Source organism: Schistocerca gregaria, chromosome 10 (assembly GCF_023897955.1).
Source record: "Schistocerca gregaria isolate iqSchGreg1 chromosome 10, iqSchGreg1.2, whole genome shotgun sequence".
NCBI lineage: Eukaryota > Metazoa > Arthropoda > Insecta > Orthoptera > Acrididae > Schistocerca > Schistocerca gregaria.
Window position 1 is genome coordinate 127,458,388 of NC_064929.1, and position 21,047 is coordinate 127,479,434.

General features: G+C 44.3%; 1 protein-coding gene across 3 annotated transcripts in view; it reads left to right on the forward strand.

Moving 5' to 3' along the window:
* LOC126293756 (tyrosine-protein kinase Fer-like) overlaps positions 1 to 21,047 on the forward strand; it is a 125,611-nt gene that overhangs the window by 38,685 nt on the left and 65,879 nt on the right. For 2 of the 3 annotated variants that reach the window (XM_049987107.1, XM_049987108.1), the window contains exon 3: positions 15,965 to 16,135. The exons of the other annotated variant lie outside the window; for it this stretch is intronic. In XM_049987107.1, coding sequence (XP_049843064.1) covers positions 15,965 to 16,135 — 171 coding nt within the window. The remainder of the gene's footprint in view (positions 1 to 15,964; positions 16,136 to 21,047) is intronic. 3 annotated transcript variants of the gene reach the window in all.

Below are 21,047 nucleotides of genomic sequence, written 5' to 3' on the forward strand. Positions count from 1 at the left end.
CGTATCACTAGCAGTCGAGATGACTGGCATCTTATCAGCACGACTGTAACGGATCGTGCAGCCACGTCTCGATCCCTGAGTCAACAGATAGGGACGTTTGCAAGACAACAACCATCTACACGAACAGTTCGACGACGTTTGCATCAGCATGGACTATCAGCTCGGAGACCATGGCTGTGGTTACCCTTGACGCTGCATCACAGACAGGAGCGCCTGCGATGGTGTACTTAACGACGAACCTGGGAGCACGAATAGCAAAACCTCAATTTTTCGGATGATTCCAGGCTCTGTTTACAGCATCATGATGGTCGCATCCGTGTTTGGTGATATCGCGGTGAACGCACATTGGAGGCGTGTATTCGTCATCGCCATACTGGCGTATCAGCCGGCGTGATGGTATGGGGTGCCATTGGTTACACGTCTCGGACACCTCTTGTTCGCATTCACCGCACTTTGAACAGTGGACGTTACATTTCAGATGTGTTACGACACGTGGCTCTACCCTTCATTCGATCCCTGCGAAACCCTACATTTCAGCAGGATAATGCACGACCGCATGTTTGTAGGTTCTGTACGGGCGTTTCTGGATACAGAAAATGTTCGACTGCTGCCCTGGCCTGCACATTCTCCAGATCTCTCATCAATTGAAAACGTCTGGTCAATGGTGGCCGAGCAACTGGCTCGTACCAATACGCCAGTCACTACTCTCGATGAACTGTGGTATCGTGTTGAAGTTGCATGGGCAGCTGTAGCTGTCTGTACACGCCATCCAAGCTCTGCCTCAATGCCCAGGCGTATCAAGGCCTTTATTACGGCCAGAGGTGGTTGTTCTGGGTACTGATTTCTCAGGATCTATGCACCAAAACTGCATGTAAATGTAATCACATGTCAATTCTAGTATAATATATTTTTCCAATGAATACCCGTTTATCATCTGTATTTCTTCTTGGTGTAGCAATTTTAATGCCCAGTAGTGTAGTTTCAACCGGCGAATTTATCGAAGTGCAGTGCATTACTGTTGTTTTGATAATAGAGCTTAACCAATAATGCCCTGCCCCTTTTGTCCAAGCTCACGTTGACCCGTTAGCAAGGACCAGCGACTGGTCAGGTGTTTGAGGCTACGAATCACGATGATTCAACACAGGACCTGGTGGCCATAGTTAGAACTGGACAGTGCCGCTGCTACGCATGGAAATAATGCACCACATAATATGGACTTTAATGCTACCAAGCTTGGTACTCGTACTGCAATTAAATTCCATTTTACAACCTGTTAAATAGGGAAAGTTTAATTATAGCCACCCGGTATACTCCTATTTTTATTTAACTATTAGTCACTCTTTAACAATTTTCCCGTCTTTGAAATTCTTTAAGTAGCAAGGGCAAAACACAGGGAGCCAAAGGCTATTTGCAATTGGTACAGAAACCAGACTGCACTAAGAGTAGATCGGGGTGAAGGAGAGGCAGTGGTTGAAAATGCGATGCTAAGGGTATTAGGTTAGGAAACGAGACACTTAATGTAGTATATGAGTTTTGCTTATTGGGCAGTAAAATGACCGATGATATCCGAAGCAAAGAGCATATCAAATGTCGACTGACAATGGCAAGAGGCAATTCTGAAGAAGAGAAATTTGATTACACTCAATATAGATTTAAGTGTTAGGAAATCTTTTCTGAAGGCATTTGTACAGAGTATAGTTCAAACGGTTCAAATAGCTCTGAGCACTATGGGACTTAACATCTGAGGTCATCAGTCCCCTAGAACTTCAAAACTACTTAAACCTAACTAACCTAAAGACGTCACACTCATCCATGCCCGAGGCAGGATTCGAACCTGCGACCGTAGCGGTCGCGCGACTCCAGACTGAAGCGACTAGAACCGCTCGGCCACACCGGCCGGCCGGAGTATAGTCATGTTCGGAAGTGATATACGGGCGATAGATAAAAACAGAATAGGAGCTTTCGAAATGAGGTGCTACAGAACAATGCTGAAGATTAGATGGGTCGATCACGTAACTGATGAGGAGATACTGAGTAGTACTGGAGAGACAAGAAATTTTACCAAAAGACACTGGCTGAATAAAAACTGTCAACAAAGGAAACGAAGTGACAAAAGGAAAGGGCTAAAGTAAACTAAACTCCGCTCAAAGAGGCTATGAGGGCGCAACGGAACCGACTGGCCGCCGTGTCATCCTCAGCCCACAGGCGTCACTGGATGTCGATATGGAGGGGCATGCGGTCAGCACACTGCTCTCCCAGGAGTATGTCAGTTTACCAAACCGGAGCCGTTACTTTTCAATCAAGTAGCTCCTCAGGTTGCCTCACCAGGGCTGACTGTACCCCACTTGCCAACAGCGCTCGGCAGACCAGATGGTCACCCATCCAAGTGCTAGCCCAGCCCGAAAGGCCGTTGGCGAAACATCTACGTAATAGAAACAATAATAATAAAGAAAAGTCTATATACTACTATTGGACCACTGTTCCATTCAAGGTGTGGAGATTCGGAGAAGGTTGTCGGGGTCTCAGTTCTTTCTGGTAATCCGCGAGGTTTCCAGAAGGTTGCTGTAGGTTGGCGTTTTGCTGTAGCGCTTCTCGTTGTCATAATGTAAGGCCTCTTCTTGGTTGTCTCCCAGCCATGGAGGCTTGCACTTCACAGGCTGTTATTTCAGCTGTCAGAGAGTCCAGCTTATGCCATACTTCCTCATTATTATTACACTGGGTGTATCAGAAATAATAATGCGTTCCGCAACCTCTTTATTTCTGAAACTACACTGAAGCGCCAAGGGAACTGTTATAGTCATGTGTATTCAAGTACAGTGTTACGTAAACAGGCAGAATACGGCACTGCAGTCCCTGAGACAGCGCTGAAGTGGGGATTTTTCCGCACTTCTATTTCACGAGTGTATCGTGAATATCAGGAATCCGGTAAAACATCATATCCTCGACAGCGATGCAGCCGGAAAAGGATCCAGTAGAACGGGACCAGCGACGACCGAAAAGAATCGTTCAACGTGACAGAAGTCCAACCCTTCCGCAAATTGCTGCAGATTTCAATGCTGGGCCTTCAAAAAGTGTCAGCGTGCGAACCATTCGACGAAATATATCGATATGGGCTTTCGGAGCTGAGGCCCACTCGTGTACCCTTGATGACTGCACGACACAAAGCTTTACGCCTTGCCTGGGCCCGTCAACACCGACATTGGACTGTTGATGACTAAACATGTTGCCTGGTCGGACGAGTCTCGTTTCAAATTGTATTGAGTGGATCTGGATGGAGATGTACAGGTAGGGAGAGAAGCTCATAAATTCATGGCCCCTGAATGTCAGCAGGGGACTGTTCGAGATGGTGAAGGCTCTGTAATGGTTTGGGGCATGTGCAACTGGAGTGATGTGGAGCCCCTGATACGTCTACCAGGTGTACCGGTATGAAATGAGCGTTTTTTGTGAAAATGTAGCACTAATTTTGAATTGAAAAGTAAAACCATTTTATTCAAAGTACTGATCTTTGCTTTCTATACATTTTGACCACCTTTCTGGCAATTTGTGGACACCACGCCAATAGAAATGTTTGTCTTTTGAAGCAAACCAATTAGACACCCAATTTTCGACTTCGTCGTAGGATTCGAAGTGTTCCTCAGCCAATTCGTGTCCCATTGATGAAAACAAGTGATAGACGGAAGGGGCCAAGTCTGGTGAACACTGCGGGTGAGGTAGCAGCTCCTAGCCAAGTGTTTTCTTTGTATCCTGAACCAGTTTTGCTTTGTGTGAAGGTGCATTGTCGTGTAAAAAAATTACTTTTCCATGTCTTCTGGCCAATTCTGGTCTTTTCTCGATCAGTGCACAGTTCAAATTGATCATTTGTTGTCTGTAGCGAATAATGTTCACAGTTTCGCCGGGTTTTAGAAGTTCATGATACACCACACCTTGCTGATCCTACCAAAAATTGCCGAATCGATCTGGTTTTGCAGTCGATGTTGATGGTTGTCCCGGATTAACCCATGATTTTTCACATTTAGGATTCTTAAAATAAATCCACTTTTCTTCGACAGTAATAATTCGACGCAAAATTGATTTTCTTTCATGTCTTTGAAGCAAAATCTGACAAACGGTTTTTCGGTTTTCCATCTGTCTTTCATTCAATTCATGTGGCACCGATTTTCCACACTTTTAGATATTTCCCATAGCTTTCAAACGGTCATAAATTGTTTGTTGTGCAACATTTAGCATTGCTGCCATTTGCTTCTGACTCAAAGTATCATCTTCATCCAATATTGCTTGCAATTCGGCGTCTTCGAACTTTTTTGGTGGTCTTCCACGTTCTTCATTTCTTCCATCAAAATCATTATTTCTGAATCGTTGAAACCATCTTATGCATGTTGCTTTTGATACAGCATGATCACCATATGCCTGGACAAGCATTCGATTTGACTATGCAGCAATTTTTTACAAATGAAAACAAAAAATACTAAATATCTTTGACAGATGTCATACCAACCAAACAAAAAAAATTAAGGCTCGTTCACAACAAATGTTGCCTATCGACACATTTGTATCTTAACGCTCATTTCATACAGGTACACCTGGTAGATACGACTCTGAGAGGTGACACGTGCATAAGCATCCTATATGATCTTCTGCATCCATTCATGTCCATTTTGCAATTCCAGCAGGACAATGCGACCCCCAACACGTCCAGAATTGTTACAGCCCCAAGAGTAGACCCAGGAACACTCTTTTCAGTTTAAACACTTGCGCTGGCCACCAGACTCCCAGACGTCAACATTACTGAGCATATCTGGGATGCTTTGCAATGTGCTGTTCAGAAGAGATCTCCACCTGCTCGTACTCTGAGGAAGTCACTACTTCAGACATCAGTCGAGTCCATGCCACGTGGTGTTGCGGCACTTCTGCATGCTCGCGGGAGCCCTACACGTTATTAGGCAGGTATACATTTTTTTTGGCTCTTCAGTGTAATAAACATATAGAATGAATGTTAAATATGCCCCATTGAGATGCATGGCATATGTCAATGCGGTATGCTACACACACTGCAGCGAGCGTGTCTTGAGTTCCACCTTCCACAGCTTCTTTTATGGGACGTGTCAGCTCATTCATTGCTGTTGTTAACGGAGACACATAAACATATCTTTTTATAAATCCCGACAGTAAGTAACCAACACACTTTCTGTTCTCCCAACACCATTTTTACTAGAACTCAAGCGACCGCACAATGCTACTACCTAGCGGGAGCCTCATAAAACTTGACCGTTTGCTCTTTCCAACAGTACATTGTTCAAACATATATTTCAAATAACATAATACACAACTAGCCATTAAAATTGCAACACCAAGAAGAAATGCAGATGATAAACGGGTATTCATTGGACAAATATATTACACTAGAACTGACATGTGATTACATATTCACGCAATTTGGGTGCATAGATCCTCAGAAATCAGTACCCAGAACAACCGCCTGTGGCCGTAATAACGGCCTTGATACGGCTGGACATTGAGTCAAACAGAGCTTGGATGGCGTGTACAGACAGCTACAGCTGCCCATGCAACTTCAACACGATACCACAGTTCATCGAGAGTAGTGACTGGCGTATTGGTACGAGGCAGTTGCTCGGCCACCATTGACCAGACGTTTTCAATTGGTGAGAGATCTGGAGAATGTGCTGACCAGGGCAACAGTCGAACACTTTCTGTATTCAGAAAGATCCGTATAGGACCTACAATATGCAGTCGTGCATTATCCTGCTGAAATGTTGGGTTTCGCAGGGATCGAATGTAGGGTACAGGCATGGGACGTAACACATCTGAAATGCGACGTCCACTGTTCAAAGTGCCGTCAATGCAAACAAGAAGTGACCGAGACGTGTAACCAGTGGCAAGCCATAACATCACGACGGGTGATACGCCAGTATGGCGATGACGAATACATGCGTCCAATGTGCGTTTACCACGATGTCGCCAAACACGCATGAGACCATCACGATGCTGTGAACAGAACCTGGAGTCATCCGAAAAAATGACGTTTTGCCATTCGTGCACCCATGTTCATCGTTGAGTACACCGTCGCAGGCGCTCCTGTCTGTGATGCAGCGTCAAGGGTAACCGCAGCCATGATCTCCGAGCTGATAGTCCGTGCTGCTGCAAACGTCGTCGAACTGTTCGTGTAGATGGTTGTTGTGTTGCAAACGTCCCCATCTTTTGACTTAGAGATCGACACGTGGCTGCACGATCCGTAACAGCCATGCGGATAAGATGCCTGTCATCTCGACTGCAAGTGATACGAGGCCGTTGGGATCCAGCACGGCGTTCCGTATTACCCTCCTGAACCTATCGATTCCATATTCTGCTAACAGTCATTTGACCTCGAACAACGCGAGCAGAAATGTGGCGATACGATAAATCGCAATCGCGATAGGCTACAATCCGACATTTATCGAAGTCGGAAACGTGATGGTACGCATGTCTCCTCCTTACACGAGGCATCACAACAACATTTCACCAGGCAACGTCTGTCAACTGCTGTTTGTGTATGAGAAATCGATTGGAAACTTTCCTCATGTCAGCACGTTGTAGGTGTCGGCACCGGTGCCAACCTTGTGTGAATGCTCTGAAAAGCTAATCAGTTGCATATCACAGCATCTTAAATTTCGTGTCTGTAGCACGTCATCTTCGTGGTGTAGCATTTTTGATGGCCAGTAGTGTATAAACTGTATATTATCCGTCTCTCCCTGTAGCGTACGCCTATTTTTCTCAGAATTTCGAACATCTTGCATCATTTTTGTGGTGTCACCGCCAGACACCACACTTGCTAGGTGGTAGCCTTTAAATCGGCCGCGGTCCGGTAGTATACGTCAGACCCGCGTGTCGCCACTATCAGTGATTGCAGACCGAGCGCCGCCACACGGCAGGTCTAGAGAGACTCCCTAGCACTCGCCCCAGTTGTACAGCCGACTTTGCTAGCGATGGTTCACTGACAAATTACGCTCTCATTTGCCGAGACTATAGTTAGCATAGCCTTCAGCTACGTTATTTGCAACGACCTAGCAAGGCGCCATGATCAGTTTCTATTGATATTGTAAATTATGTACCGTTACGAGCGATGTCCATCATTAATGCATGAAAGTTAGGTATTCCACCAGCTACGTCCGTTTTTCTCAATTATAATTCCCTCGTCATGTTCCAGACCTCACGCCAGCCTGCGTGAGATAAAACGCGTGCCTTTCGGCCTCCTGTAGTAATGGTGTTGGCTCTCCTGCCAACCACAACAATTTTATATTTCCGAACACTTTTCCCGGGTCGATAAGTCTTACGAACGAGTCTCGATTTTTCTTTCGTCTTGCTTCCATTATCAACGTCAGAATTGCCTCTCTGGTACCTTTCCTAAAGCCAAACAGATCTTCACCTAACACATCCCAGAGTTTCCTTCCCATTCTTCTGCATATTACTCTTGTCAGCAACTTGGATGCGGAAGCAGTTAAGCTGACTGTACGACAATTCCCGCACTTGTCAGCTCTTGCAATCTTCTGAATTGTGTGGACGATATTTTTCCGAAAGTCTGATGGTATGGCGTCAGACTCATACAGTCTACTCACCAACGACAATAGCCGTTTTATTGGCACTTACCTCAAAGATTTTAAAAAGTCTTGTGGAGAGTTGTCCATGCCTTCTGCCTAGTTTGATCTTAAGTTGATGGTTCAGATGGCTCTGAGCACTATGGGGCTTAACATCTGTGGTCATCAGTCCCCTAGAACTTAGAACTACTCAAACCTTACTAACCTAAGGACATCACACACATCCATGCCCGAGACAGGATTCGAACCTGTGACCGCAGCGGTCGCGCGGTTCCAGACTGTAGCGCCTAGATCCTCTCGGTGATCTTAACTTCTCCAAAGCTCTCTTAAATTCTGATTCTAGTGCTGAGTCCCCTCTCTCTTCTAAATCGATTCCTGTTTCTTCTTCTATCACATCAGTCAAATCTTCTCCCTCATAGAGGCCTTCATTGCACTCTTTCCACCTATCCGCTCTCTCCCCTACATTTAAAAGTGGAATTTCCGTTTCCCTTGAAGGTTGTTTTAAATTTTCTACATGCTGAAGCAGTCCTTCCGACAATCATTTTCTTTTTCGATTTCTTCACATTTTTCATGCAGCCATTGCCACACGCTGCTAGCAAACCACTACGCCAAAGCACTTCCTCCAGGCCGGCCGCGGTGGCCGAGCGGACAGGACGACACTAAATATAGAAACCTATTTGCTTTTAGAAAGCGTAGCTACCTGTTCCGACGTTGGTCCTACTGTTCTCTAACAGGCAGGCTTGTCTGATACCATCCAGCATGTAACTAGAAATACCTATGCTCATTCATCCTTTCACACAGAAGGGAAGGGGGATGACAGTACCTTACCATATAAAGCGAATGTAGCTTCTATATGAAACTGTGTGACATGAATTACGTATAAACTGTGTTTCAAAGTGTAGTAGTGTGACAGATCGTTCTTGATTATGTATAAAGGTGTCACGTTCCACTGTTCAGTCTCCTCCCAGATAGTCAGAAACACCACAGTAAATTTAGAAGTGGAACGTTTGCCGTAAATGACAACAGTTTTAAAAAAATTAACGTGAAAGAAATCCAACAGACTTTTCAACTGCATTTAAATTACATAAACATATCCATTCACAACAAAATTATATACCAAATAGTGACAAAACCTGTTACATTAAAAATTACTCTGTCACTCAGAATTACAACACCAATGAAAATTCCCTGTGTCACACACCGTATTGTGCAACATACGCTGCTTGCCGCTAGCCCTGTTTACACTTAAGCTCCACCCAATTATCACCTCATGTTAGCTTTGTCTGCAGAAAGTGATGGCCCTCTTTTTTTTATTATTTTTATCTCGAAATCTGTTATAAAGTTCCACCATAAGATATTATATCAGCTCTTATCTCCTTTTTCTTTCCTCCGACCGTTCATAAGGAGAGATACAGTTGGATGACATGTTCGATTTCTTTTGCTTTCAATATCCTGTTTGCAGGGAAGGGAGATTGAGTTTTACACTCGTGTCTGAAAGGACGGGCAGCGTTTTCGATTCTCAGCCACACGAAATACTTCGAAATTATTTCGCTGGCTGCGAATTTGTTGACGTCAGGTGCCCACTAGGTATGGACCTACTACCCAATTCTAGCTGTTCTTTCAGACATCACGTAAGAATTACAAGCCTATGCGGGCACACGGCCACAACAACACTGCTCTCGATTGTTCGTTGTCTCAATCGCCCTGGTGCGAGGATCCAAGTGACATTCCGAGAATTACGCGATGAATCTAATGGACTACGAAGGAAGTTGTAGACAGTGTGACATAAGGATGTTTGGGTGGTCCCGAGAAGTGTGCAGGGATAGCCGAAGTGGAAGTGGGGGACGTATTTGAAGGTGCAATACTTTGAAAAAAATCTTATAAAATCCAACATTTTCAAGGTAACGTAACCGAAATTCGCTCAGTTGTTAGGGAATGTTATACGGATACACACATACGATTTCATGCTTGTTGAATTTACACAATTTTCTGTTATAAACAACTGAATTCTTTTCGATATAGTGAGTACGAAAGTTCGTTTTGCGAAAAATCTGTCAGAACGAGATTAAAGTAGATTTGTACAAAGTTTTATCCCATTATTACAAATATCTGAGGAACAGAACATGAATATCTTCTTTTGCTAGATTTTTACAGCTTTCCAAATTTCTGTGAAAAAACAACAGGTTAGTGCTTTTCTCTTTATTATAGTAAAAGAAATTTCCTTCCACAGACTGTTTCACTACAGTATTCCCTAATTCCATGCCAAATTTCAGTACTATAATGTCAGAGGTTTAGGTACAAATAGTTGTCAAAATGTAACTTACAAGAACCTGAATCAAAGATTTGACGCCGTTTGCATTAGGTCTTACCTTATCAGGGTGAACTAATGCAAACCGGTTCATTTTCCTCTTCATCCCCAAACAATCTTTTCTTTGTTTGTCCACTTAGTTTAACATGGCCAGCCACGAGAGGTTCTAGGCGCTTCAGTCCGGAACTGCACTGCTGCTACGGTCGCAGGTTCGAATCCCGCCTCGGGCATGGATGTATGTGATGTCCTTAGGTTAGTTGGGTTTAAGTAGTTCTAAGTGTACGGGATTGATGACCCATAGTGTTTAGAGCCATTCGAACCTTTTTTGTTTGTTAACATGATTTTCAAACTGAGTAACAACAATGTCAGCTGCGTGAGTTCTCCTGTTATCGATTTCCTTCAGCATCGATAGTGTGAAAGTTCCTGGCTCAAATTTTAGCCTCTGCAGCAACCGCAATCTGCCATGATTAGCTCAGTTAAAACTAAACAACCATCATACGCTGCAAGTTCATCAGCAGTTGTGGAGAAAAATGTGTCTTGGGGCATCATTTTCCCATCAAAGAGCTGTAACTTTTATTAGGATTTTAGTTTTTCCGTGCAGTCACATTTGTAGAAGTTTTCGACCTGATAAAAGCCGAAATATTCCCCACATTATGACTGTATAAAACTGGAAGGAAACACTGCAGGAATAAACAGTTTGAGGAAACACAGAACAACAAAGGGGTGTGGTTCAAAAAGGCTCTGAGCACTATGGGACTTAACTTCTGAGGTCATCAGTCTCCTAGAGCTTAGAACTACGTAAACCTAACCTAAGGACATCACACACATCCATGCCCGAATCAGAATTCGAACCTGCTACCGTAGCGGTAGCACAGTTCCAGACTGTAGCGCCTAGAACCCCTCGGTCACCCTTGCCGGCCAAAAAGGGGTGTGGCCTTTTGCAAGCTTTTGTTAATTATAATGTTACTTATAATTCGTCTTGCTTTGGACGGGTTACTCCTGTAACTGAAAAATCAGATCTGAAGATGGTTCTTATTAACTGAAACCTGTCATATGAATAAAAAAATTTTTTTTTGCAATCAAGAGGGATTGTAAGTAACATTATACAATCACTGATTGCTGCTAACCCATCAGACATTATGTCTGTTTTTGCAAAATTTGTTAATTGTTATTTTTACCATACTTACGAGTGGAACTGGAACGTAACATTCACGAATTGAAATTTCAGTGCCATGTAGTAAGTGAAGAACCAATAAAAAATTTTACAATTTTTGTCACTTTTGCTTAGGTCTCCCATTAGACAACTGCTTGCAATAAGAGGGAAAAATTGTCATATGTCGCTACTGGGTAGTAGATGTGTACCTAATGCAGCTGATGACAAGAAATTCGCTATCATCGAATTAATGTCAGAGATTAAGTTTTAGTTTCGCATACATGTCGAGGTCTTTAAAACCACAGCACAAGCTTGCTTTAAGAACGAAATTCGCTGAGTACTGTGCAGCCACGAGATGAACCTTCCCCCCCCCCCCTCCACCCCCTCTCCCACAATCTATATTTGTAGCGTTCTGTACTTGAGTCGGCAAGGTGCATACACAGTAACGTGGTTGGTAGATGCACAGTCGGCTGGAGAAGTGTGCAGTGGGTGCAAGTAGTGGGGTCTCGCTCAGTGCTGTAGGGGAAATGCCGAGTGCTGTAGGGGAAATGCCGAGTGCTGTAGGGGAAATGCCGAGTGCTGTAGGGGAAATGCCGAGTGCTGTAGGGGAAATGCCGAGTGCTGTAGGGGAAATGCCGAGTGCTGTAGGGGAAATGCCGAGTGCTGTAGGGGAAATGCCGAGTGCTGTAGGGGAAATGCCGAGTGCTGTAGGGGAAATGCCGAGTGCTGTAGGGGAAATGCCGAGTGCTGTAGGGGAAATGCCGAGTGCTGTAGGGGAAATGCCGAGTGCTGTAGGGGAAATGCCGAGTGCTGTAGGGGAAATGCCGAGTGCTGTAGGGGAAATGCCGAGTGCTGTAGGGGAAATGCCGAGCGCTGTAGGGGAGATGCCGTTCTATACGGAAGCCTACACTCATATTTTTTGTAAGCATTGAATGGACCCTCCTTACGCCCACACTTTGATAGTGACCATCCAGAAACACCCACTGTTGGTTTGGTCAGTATCTAAAATGCCACAAAAAGATCTATTTATTTTCGCCTGACTTGTTAACCATTTGTGGCTTTCAGAGGAGCATCGCCATTGGTGCATTTTCAGTGAAACCAACACATTTCTCTGGTTGCCATGTCAAAATTGGCTTATTTAGCCAAAACACAGTGGAGTTTACACTGTCTCACCTCACTAACAAGTGGTTTGTTAAGTTCTTTAAGTGAGAAACAGAGGAAAAGTAACCAGAATGAGATTTTCACTCTGCAGCGGAGTGTGCCCTGTTATGAAACTTCCTGGCAGATTAAAACTGTGAGCCGGGCCGAGACTCGAACTCGGGACCTTTGCCTTTCGTCGGCAAGTGCTCTACCAACTGAGCAACCCAAGCACGAGTCACGCTCCGTCCTCACAGCCTCACTTCTGCCAGTACCTCGTCTCCCACCTTCCAAACTTAATAGAAGCTCTCCTGTGAACCTTGCAGAACTAGCACTCTTGAAAGAAAAGATATTGCGGAGACATGGCTTAGCCACAGCCTGGGGGATGTTGCCAGAATGAGATTTTCACAAGCGGAGTGCTAGTTCTTCAAGGTTCACAGGAGAGCTTCCGTTAAGTTTGGAAGGTAGGAGACGAGGTACTGGCAGAAGTGAGGCTGTGATGACGGGGCGTGAGTCGTACTTGGGTAGCTCAGTTGGTAGAACACTTGCCCACGAAAAGCAAAGGTCCAGAGTTCGAGTCTCGGCCCGGCTCACAGTTTTAATCCACCAGGAAGTTTCAGAGGAAAAGTAAGTTCAGCATCTCGGTATAAAACAGTGTAATATGCTCACTTACATTGTTCCAGAACCCACAAAATTTCTCATTTCACCAGCTATCGATGGCTCTTAAAATATTACGTTCTTTCATCGAAAAAGTGTATACCAGTGTAATCCCAAAAGTAAAGTCTCCTATTTTTTTTATAAGTACATACACCTGTTTATTTCTGCAATGGCTTACATCAGTTTACAGCTTGAACATTTAGCTATTTTTCTACATAATCACCATTTCTCTCGATGCATTTTAGTAGACGCTGTGGCAGTTTTTTATGCCCATGTCATACCAAATCGCCGCCATGCTGTTCAGAGCACTGTTTTATACCGAGGATGTGCTTTGCCAGAAAGTTGTGAACTTCTTCTTTCACCTCGTCGTCGGAGCTGAATCTCTTTCCGGCCAAATGATTTTTTATCCTATGGAACAGGTGATAGTCACTGGGCATCAAGTCAGGACTATAGGGTGGGTGGGTGACTGTGTTCCACTGAAACTGTTGCAGGAGAGCAACTGTTTGCCGAGCGATGTGTGGGCGAGCGTCACGGAGAATGTGTACGCCCTTGCTCAACATTTCTCGTTCTGAATTGCCCTTTTGAGTTTTTCCAGAGTCTCACAGTACCTGTCAGCGTTAATTGTGGTCCCAGCGATTCAGCTCCGAGGACGAGGTGAAAGAAGAGGTTCATAACTTTTTGAACAGCATGGCGGCGAGCTGGTATGACATGGGCATGCAAAAACTGCCACAGCGTCTACAAAAATGTATCGACAGAAATGCTGATTATGTCGAAAAATAGCTAAATGTTCAAGCTGTAAACGTATGTAAACCACTGTAGAAATAAACAGGTCTGTGTACTTATAAAAATATAGGAGACCTTACTTTTGGGATTACCGTCACAGTTAGTGCAATAACACGGTAGATAACCTAGTTTTGTGTAATAGCCATTTAGCTAAACACTTTCGTTTTTGCATGCTATCATTTGCTAAAATCTTGTCTCAATACCACAAAACGTTTATGAGATATGACGAATCTTGCGGAGTTCTGGCTTTATCGCGATATCGAATGAGCAAGGTACGTAAGATGAGTTTTCCCGAGATTTGTGGCAGGTAGGCACCTCCAACCAAGTCTAAGGAAAATATCAGTGCGATAGATAAATTTTATGATAATAACTATGGCCATTAAGGAAATGATAGGCTCTTCATCGTGAAGCTAACCTATAAAGCTGTAACTAACGCAAAAATATTTTTTTTTTTTTTTTGTACCAGATAGTTTCTGTAAAATCGTTTGAGAAGGGCGCCAGGGCGGGCGCATCGGTTCTGTAATCGCTAACCGTCCGATAAGTTCGTAAGCGCTTGTCGGCCTCTCCTTCCAAACAAACGAATGAACTCGCACAGCGCTTTGGACGAAAATTGGTCACTGCGCATTGGGCACCGTATACTGCGCCGACTTTACAAACGGAACTTCTACAGGATAGATTTGTCTCCACCTTTCTGTCTATCTATCTCTCACACTGATAAGAATTTCTCTCAGGAACAGATAGTCGGATCGACTTCAAATTTATAAGACACAACAAAGTCCATACTCCCTTGCCGGTGTAAAAATTTTAAGCTTCTAACTCACTTCAGTCAAGAGATACAGCTACTTACACTACTGGCCATTAAAATTGCTACACCACGATGATGACGTGCTACAGACGCGAAATTTAACCTACAGGAAGAAGATGCTGTGATATACAAATGATTAGCTTTTCAGAGCACACGAGGTTGGCGCCGGTGGCGACACCTACAACTTGCTGACATGAGGAAAGTTTCCAACAGATTTCTCATACACAAACAGCTGTTGACCGGCGTTGCCTGGTGAAACGTTGTTGCGATGCCTCGTGTAAGGAGGAGAAATGCGTACCATTATGTTTCCGACTTTGATGAAGGTCGGATTGTAGCCTATCGCGATTGCGGTCTATCGTATCGCGACATTGCTGCTCGCGTTCGTCGAGATCCAGTGACCGTTAGCAGAATATGGAATCGGTGGGTTCAGGGGGGTAATACGGAACGCTGTGCTGGATCCCAATGGCCTCGTATCACTAGCAGTCGACATGACAGGCATCTTATCCGCATGGCTGTAACGGATGGTGCAGCCACGTCTCGATCCCTGAGTCAACAGATGGGGACGTTTACAAGAGAACAACCATCTGCACGAACAGTTGGACGACGTTTGCAGCAGCATGGACTATCAGCTCGGAGCCCATGGCTGCGCTTACCCTTGATGCTGCATCACAGACAGGAGCGTCTGTTATGGTGTACTCAACGACGAAACTGGGTGCACGAATGGCAAAACGTAATTGTTTCGGATGAATCCAGGTTCTGTTTACAGCATCATCAATGGTCGCATCCGTGTTTGGTGACATCGCGGTGAACGCATATTGTAAGCATGTATTGGTCATCGCCATACTGGCGTATCACCTGATGTTATGGTATGGGGTGTCTGTTATTGGTTACACGTCTCGGTCATCTCTTGTTCGCATTGACGGCACTCTGACCAGTGGACCTTACATTCCAGATGTGTTGTGACCCTTGGCTCTACCCCTCATTGGATCCCTGCGAAACCTTACCTTTCTGGAGGACAATGCACGACCGCATGTTGCAGGTCCTGTACGGGCCTTTTTGGAAACAGAAAATGTTCGACTGCTGCCCTGGCCAGCACATTTTCCAGATCTCTCACCAACTGAAAACGTCTGGTCAATGGTGGCCGAGCAACTGGCTCATCACAATACGCCAGTCACTACTCTCGATGAACCGTGGTATCTTGTAGGTGCATGGGCAGCTGTACCTGTACACGCCATCCGAGTTCTGTTGCTCAATGCCCAGCCGTATCAAGGCCGTTATTAGGGCTAGATGTGGTTGTTCTGGGGACTGATTTCTCAGGATCTATGCTTCCAAATAGCGTGAATACCCGTTTACCATCTGCATTTCTTCTTGGTGTAGCAATTTCAATGCCCAGTAGTGTATATACATGCCACAACACCACCAGGTGGCATCGTATGTCTTGTCCAGTAGAGTTCTGTCTCGTCAGTGTCTTTGTGTGCAGACGACGTGGCACGAAGACGGTGAGGGCTGTACTGAGGTGCTTGCTGGTGCAGGGCTGGTTGACCACCGGCGGCCGGAGCTTCCGCACTGTGCAGGACTTGGTGGCGTTTCACCTGAAGCAGTCTGTGCCGCTGGATGACCGGTGGGGCGTCGTGCTCAGGAAGCCCGTGTCTGCGTGGCTGCTCAGCAAGGCGGACCTCGACATCGGGCAGACCCTCGGCAAGGTAATTTGGCTACACCTGTGCTGCACGGGCTGCAGCCACCAACTGTTGTCACTGGCACTGTGGTCTTCAGTCCGAGATCAGACAGCTCTCTGACAATGCCGCCTTACACGAGTACGGCCTTCGCAGTCATCATTGAACAGCTGATGCTCTCCACATGTCTCGTATAGTGGGTGGTTATAATTGCAGCTGCTCATGAAGATGCAATGTGGGCTGCAATTCTCTAATGGCAGCATAAACTGACATGCAGCTGGGAGAGTATTGTGCTTATCACATGCCCCTCGCAATTCTCTAATGGCAGCATAAACTGACATACAGCTGGGAGAGTGGTGTGCTTACCACATGCCCCTCACATCCATTGACTACTCATGAAGATGCTATGTGGACTGCAATTCTCTAATGGCAGCATAAACTGACATACAGCTGGGAGAGTGGTGCGCTTACCACATGCCCCTCGCATCCATTGACGCATGTGGGCTGAGGATGACACAGTGGCTGGTCGGTACCGTTGGGCCTTCCAAGGCCTGTTCGGCTCGAGTTTAGTCATCATTGAACAGCTAATGCTCTCCACATGTCTCCCATAGTGGGTGGTTATAATTAAATTGCAGCTGCTCGTGAAGATGCAATGTGGGCTGCAATTCTCTAATGGCAGCATAAACTGACATACAGCTGGGAGAGTGGTGCGCTTACCACATGCCCCTCGCATCCATTGACGCATGTGGGCTGAGGATGACACAGTGGCTGGTCGGTACCGTTGGGCCTTCCAAGGCCTGTTCGGCTCGAGTTTAGTCATCATTGAACAGCTAATGCTCTCCACATGTCTCCCATAGTGGGTGGTTATAATTAAATTGCAGCTGCTCGTGAAGATGCAATGTGGGCTGCACTTCTCTAATGGCAGCATACACTGACATACAGCTAAGGGAGTGGTGTGCTTATCATGTGCCCCTTGCATCCATTAACGCCTGTGGTCTGATGACACGGTGGCTGGTCGGTAACGTTGGGCCATCCGAGGCCTGTGCAGCTCGAGTTTCGTTTGGTTCAGTTTAGCATAACTTTTTTAGGTATACCAATGTGTTAATGTGAAACCGATTCACTCTGGAAAAAACATTAGTAGCACTTCTGAACGGCATATGTAAATCTGGCACTGTACAGCATCTTGTCTCCGACATATTGAATATATTGTGTAAGCAGTAGCGAGTAAAATAATCATCATTATGCCTGTCTCACTACTTTGACCTTTTCTGGCCATGTCCTGTTGCTAGCCATTACACATGGGGACATTTTTATATTACTTTTGAATACATTTTGGGAAAGGCAGTGATCAATGACTTACAAATATTTGCTATTAAAAACAGTCTTGATCACGATTTATTTATCAAGGTGACCGGTTTCGACCACCACTGTGGTCATCTTCAGACCATTGAGTAGGAATCTCTTTCTGTTCGAGAATCACTACTCAATTCTCCAACTGAAAGAGGTTCCTACTCAATGCTCTGAAGATGACCACAGTAGTGGTCGAAACCGGTCACCTTGATAAATAAATCGTGATCAAGACTTTTTAATAGTAAACATTTTTATATGTCTTTCTTGTATTCACAGCACCAGATTTACACCCGGTGGCCAAATTGGAACTAATTTTTTCCAGTGTAAATCGGTTCCACATTAACACATTGGCTTATCTGTCAAGTTTCGCTACCATACGATAATTACAGCCCACACTGGACATTCTTAAGTATGTGCACGTTAATTATGAACAGCCAGTACTCTGCTAGGTCTGTTTACAACACTGAACAAGAACTGTCGTAGTGGCCCCTTATCGGTTAGAGGGCCCACACAACAGTTAAGCAAGGTGGGCTGCCGACCTCCCTTCAAGAGCTCATATGCAAACATCTCCAATGGATGTAAACATCGCCGGCTGGAGTGGCCAAGTGGTTCTAGGCACTACAGTCTGGAGCCGCGCGACCGCTGCGTTCACAGGTTCGAATCCTGCCTCGGGCATGGATGTGTGTGTTGCCCTTAGGTTAGTTAGGTTTAAGTAGTTCTAAGTTCTAGGGTACTGATGACCTCAGCAGTTGAGTCCCATAGTGCTCAGAGCCATTTTTTTAATGTTAACATCAACAGACTCTCTGCATAACCACGGCACTACTTCATGAAAAGCCGTGTGACCAAGATCCACAAATTGGAACTAATGTGACTAAGTGTAGCAGTCCGCGGAATCAGAGTTATAAGCATGCCAGCAGAGTCACATCGGCAGTGTGTACCTACAGCTAGGACAGCTCCGGCCAATACTTGCGTCGTCTCCAGCCCAGGAGACACTGGCGGTAGTCTTCTGTAGAAAGTTGTATCTTGTTGGGCGTAAAGCCACTTCGGAATTGTGTAGCGTAGTACTTTGGTTATTATTGGTTTTCATTGTCTTCTACTCTTACCTAGGTTTTGCCACGTCAAGAATTGGTGTTCTTGTGCTTGCAAGTTAGTGCACCACAAGAAGGCGTTTTAGTTAAATAAAGTGGGTTGAAACTTGTTCGTTATTTCTTCTCTGCAGACCACAGGACACTACAAGTACAACTGCAATGCATTCCAGTTGCCGCTTTCTACCTGCCACAGAATATCACAACTGTAATAATTTAGACACCCGTTGCCGGTGTGAATATGCACTTCGAGACATTGGGATAAGACCATGTATTTGGAGGCTTCATTGTCAAACAGTGTATTTCGCTCAAATGTGTGAACATCTGACTGCACAAAAGCGAAAAATACTAATGTATAGAATAATAACTGCTACCAGTAACAAGAGAACGTGTTTTTACTTAATGCAGAACCAGTTTTGGGCTGGATCCCATCTTCAGGTGATTTACATTGACTCATACGTTTCCACGCTAAGTGTTGGATATCAGTACAACCAGGTATCAATGTATTTTCCACATTACATTTACCAGATTTTTTTACAGAAATTTTTTTTTTTTTTTTTTGCGCGTTGACTATTGTTGTTCACCATGGTAGTTATTGGCACTTTGATGTGGCGCTTTTAACACGGTAGATGTTTGTAACTTCAGAAGCACATGCATTCACTACATCCAACGTGTTGACACAGGAAAATATAGTGGCCTGGTATGGGTTACTGTTCTACACACTACAGGTGTCTCTCCTAAGAGCCTTCTGGCGCATTTTCTCTGTCTTTTTCGGAAGATACTTGCGGTTTCGCTTCTGCAACGTATAACTCAAGTCAGCCCGGACTAATACTGATCATTGTGTCTTTCATGAGACGATGTAAAACGTCAGTTTGTTTCCGGCTACAAAGAGAATGATTTTTAAAGCGGAATTTTGTGTGCCCATCAGATAGAGCGGCAGCACATTAGTCTGTTCCAGTATTCGTTTTACTGATATGCATTAACAGAGACACTGAAGTGTTGAGGATTAGATTAGATTCAGTTTTTGTTCCATAGACTCAAAAAAAAAAAAAAAAAAGAGAGAGAGAGAAACAGATGATTCTCGCAGGTGTTGAACACTTCAGAAAGTATAACATAAAAAGCTCAGAAAGAGGAAGGGGTGGTAGTATTGTGCTATGAACAGCTTGGGGACAACTATTTCTAGAAAGGGAAAAATGAAGGGAAAAAAATAAAAAGCGAAGGTGTTACGTGGAATGTTAGATCTTTTATAATAATAATTATTATTTATTTGTATACCTTTTTTATCAAACTCCTACTCTATATTTTACTACTTGAATGTATAAAATGTATTGCATAACAGGAATCCGTTAGCTGCCCTTTTAAATCAGTGTATTTTTTGCAATTTCTTTAATCTCGTTTGATAATTTATTGTACAGTTTTATTCCTTGATAGAAAATACTGTTTTGAGTTTTATGGTGGTCGAGCGGTTCTAGGCGCTTCAGTCTGGAAGCGCGCTGACGCTACGGTCGCAGGTTCGAATCCTGCCTCGGGCATGGATGTGTGTGATGTCCTTAGGTTAGTTAGGTCCACGTAGTTCTAAGACTAGGCGACTGATGACCTAAGATGTTAAGTCCCATAGTGCTTGGAGCCATTTTTTTGAGTTTTATGTTTGCTATTTCATGGTAAATGTAAGCTGAGTCTATCTTTTGTTGCATGGTCATGGACAGAGCTATTTGTGCAGTAATGACCAATGTTATTTTTTATGTGTATAGGTGACTGGTAAATGTATTCACACGGAGCAGTTAAAATCTCCTACGTTTTGAACAGAACTTTACAATGAGCTGGACCAGTATTTTTCTATTCTGGAGTTTGAAAATTGTGTTCATATTTTGAGCGTTTGTTCTCCAAAACAGAATGCCATAGCTAAGAATTTAATGTACTGTACATATGAATAATATGTAACTAAAAGACACTGCACGTTACAAACTGATGATAGGATTCTAAGGGAACAACATGCTGATGTTTGCAAGTTTCGGGCATGGATGTCTCTGATGTCCTTAGGTTTAAGTAGTTCTAAATTCTAGGGGACTGATGACCTCTGAAGTTAAGTCCCATAGTGCTCAGAGCCATCTGATCCAAGAAACTTGGCATTTGTTACACAGTCTATAGAGTTGCCATCTACATTTAATCTAACATTGTCATTTTCCCTCTTCAAACTGAAATTCATGGCATTAGTTTTCTCTGTGTTCAATGTCACTTTATTGCTTATTGGCCAATCATAAACTTCCTTGAGAGTTTCATTTGCTTTCTCAGCAAGGAGTTCTCTTGTTTTCTTAGTGACAGTAATATTGCATTTAGTAGAAATAAGCCCAGGGCGTGGCCTGTCAAAAACTGAACACAGGTCAAGAGTGAAATGAGGAAGAGTGTGTACTGAACTGTGAAAAAAAGCAAAATATAAACAGTGGACGGTCCAAGAACAAATAATGCTGTGTAGAGCATCAATGGAGTGAACTGACGTCGTGGTGTTG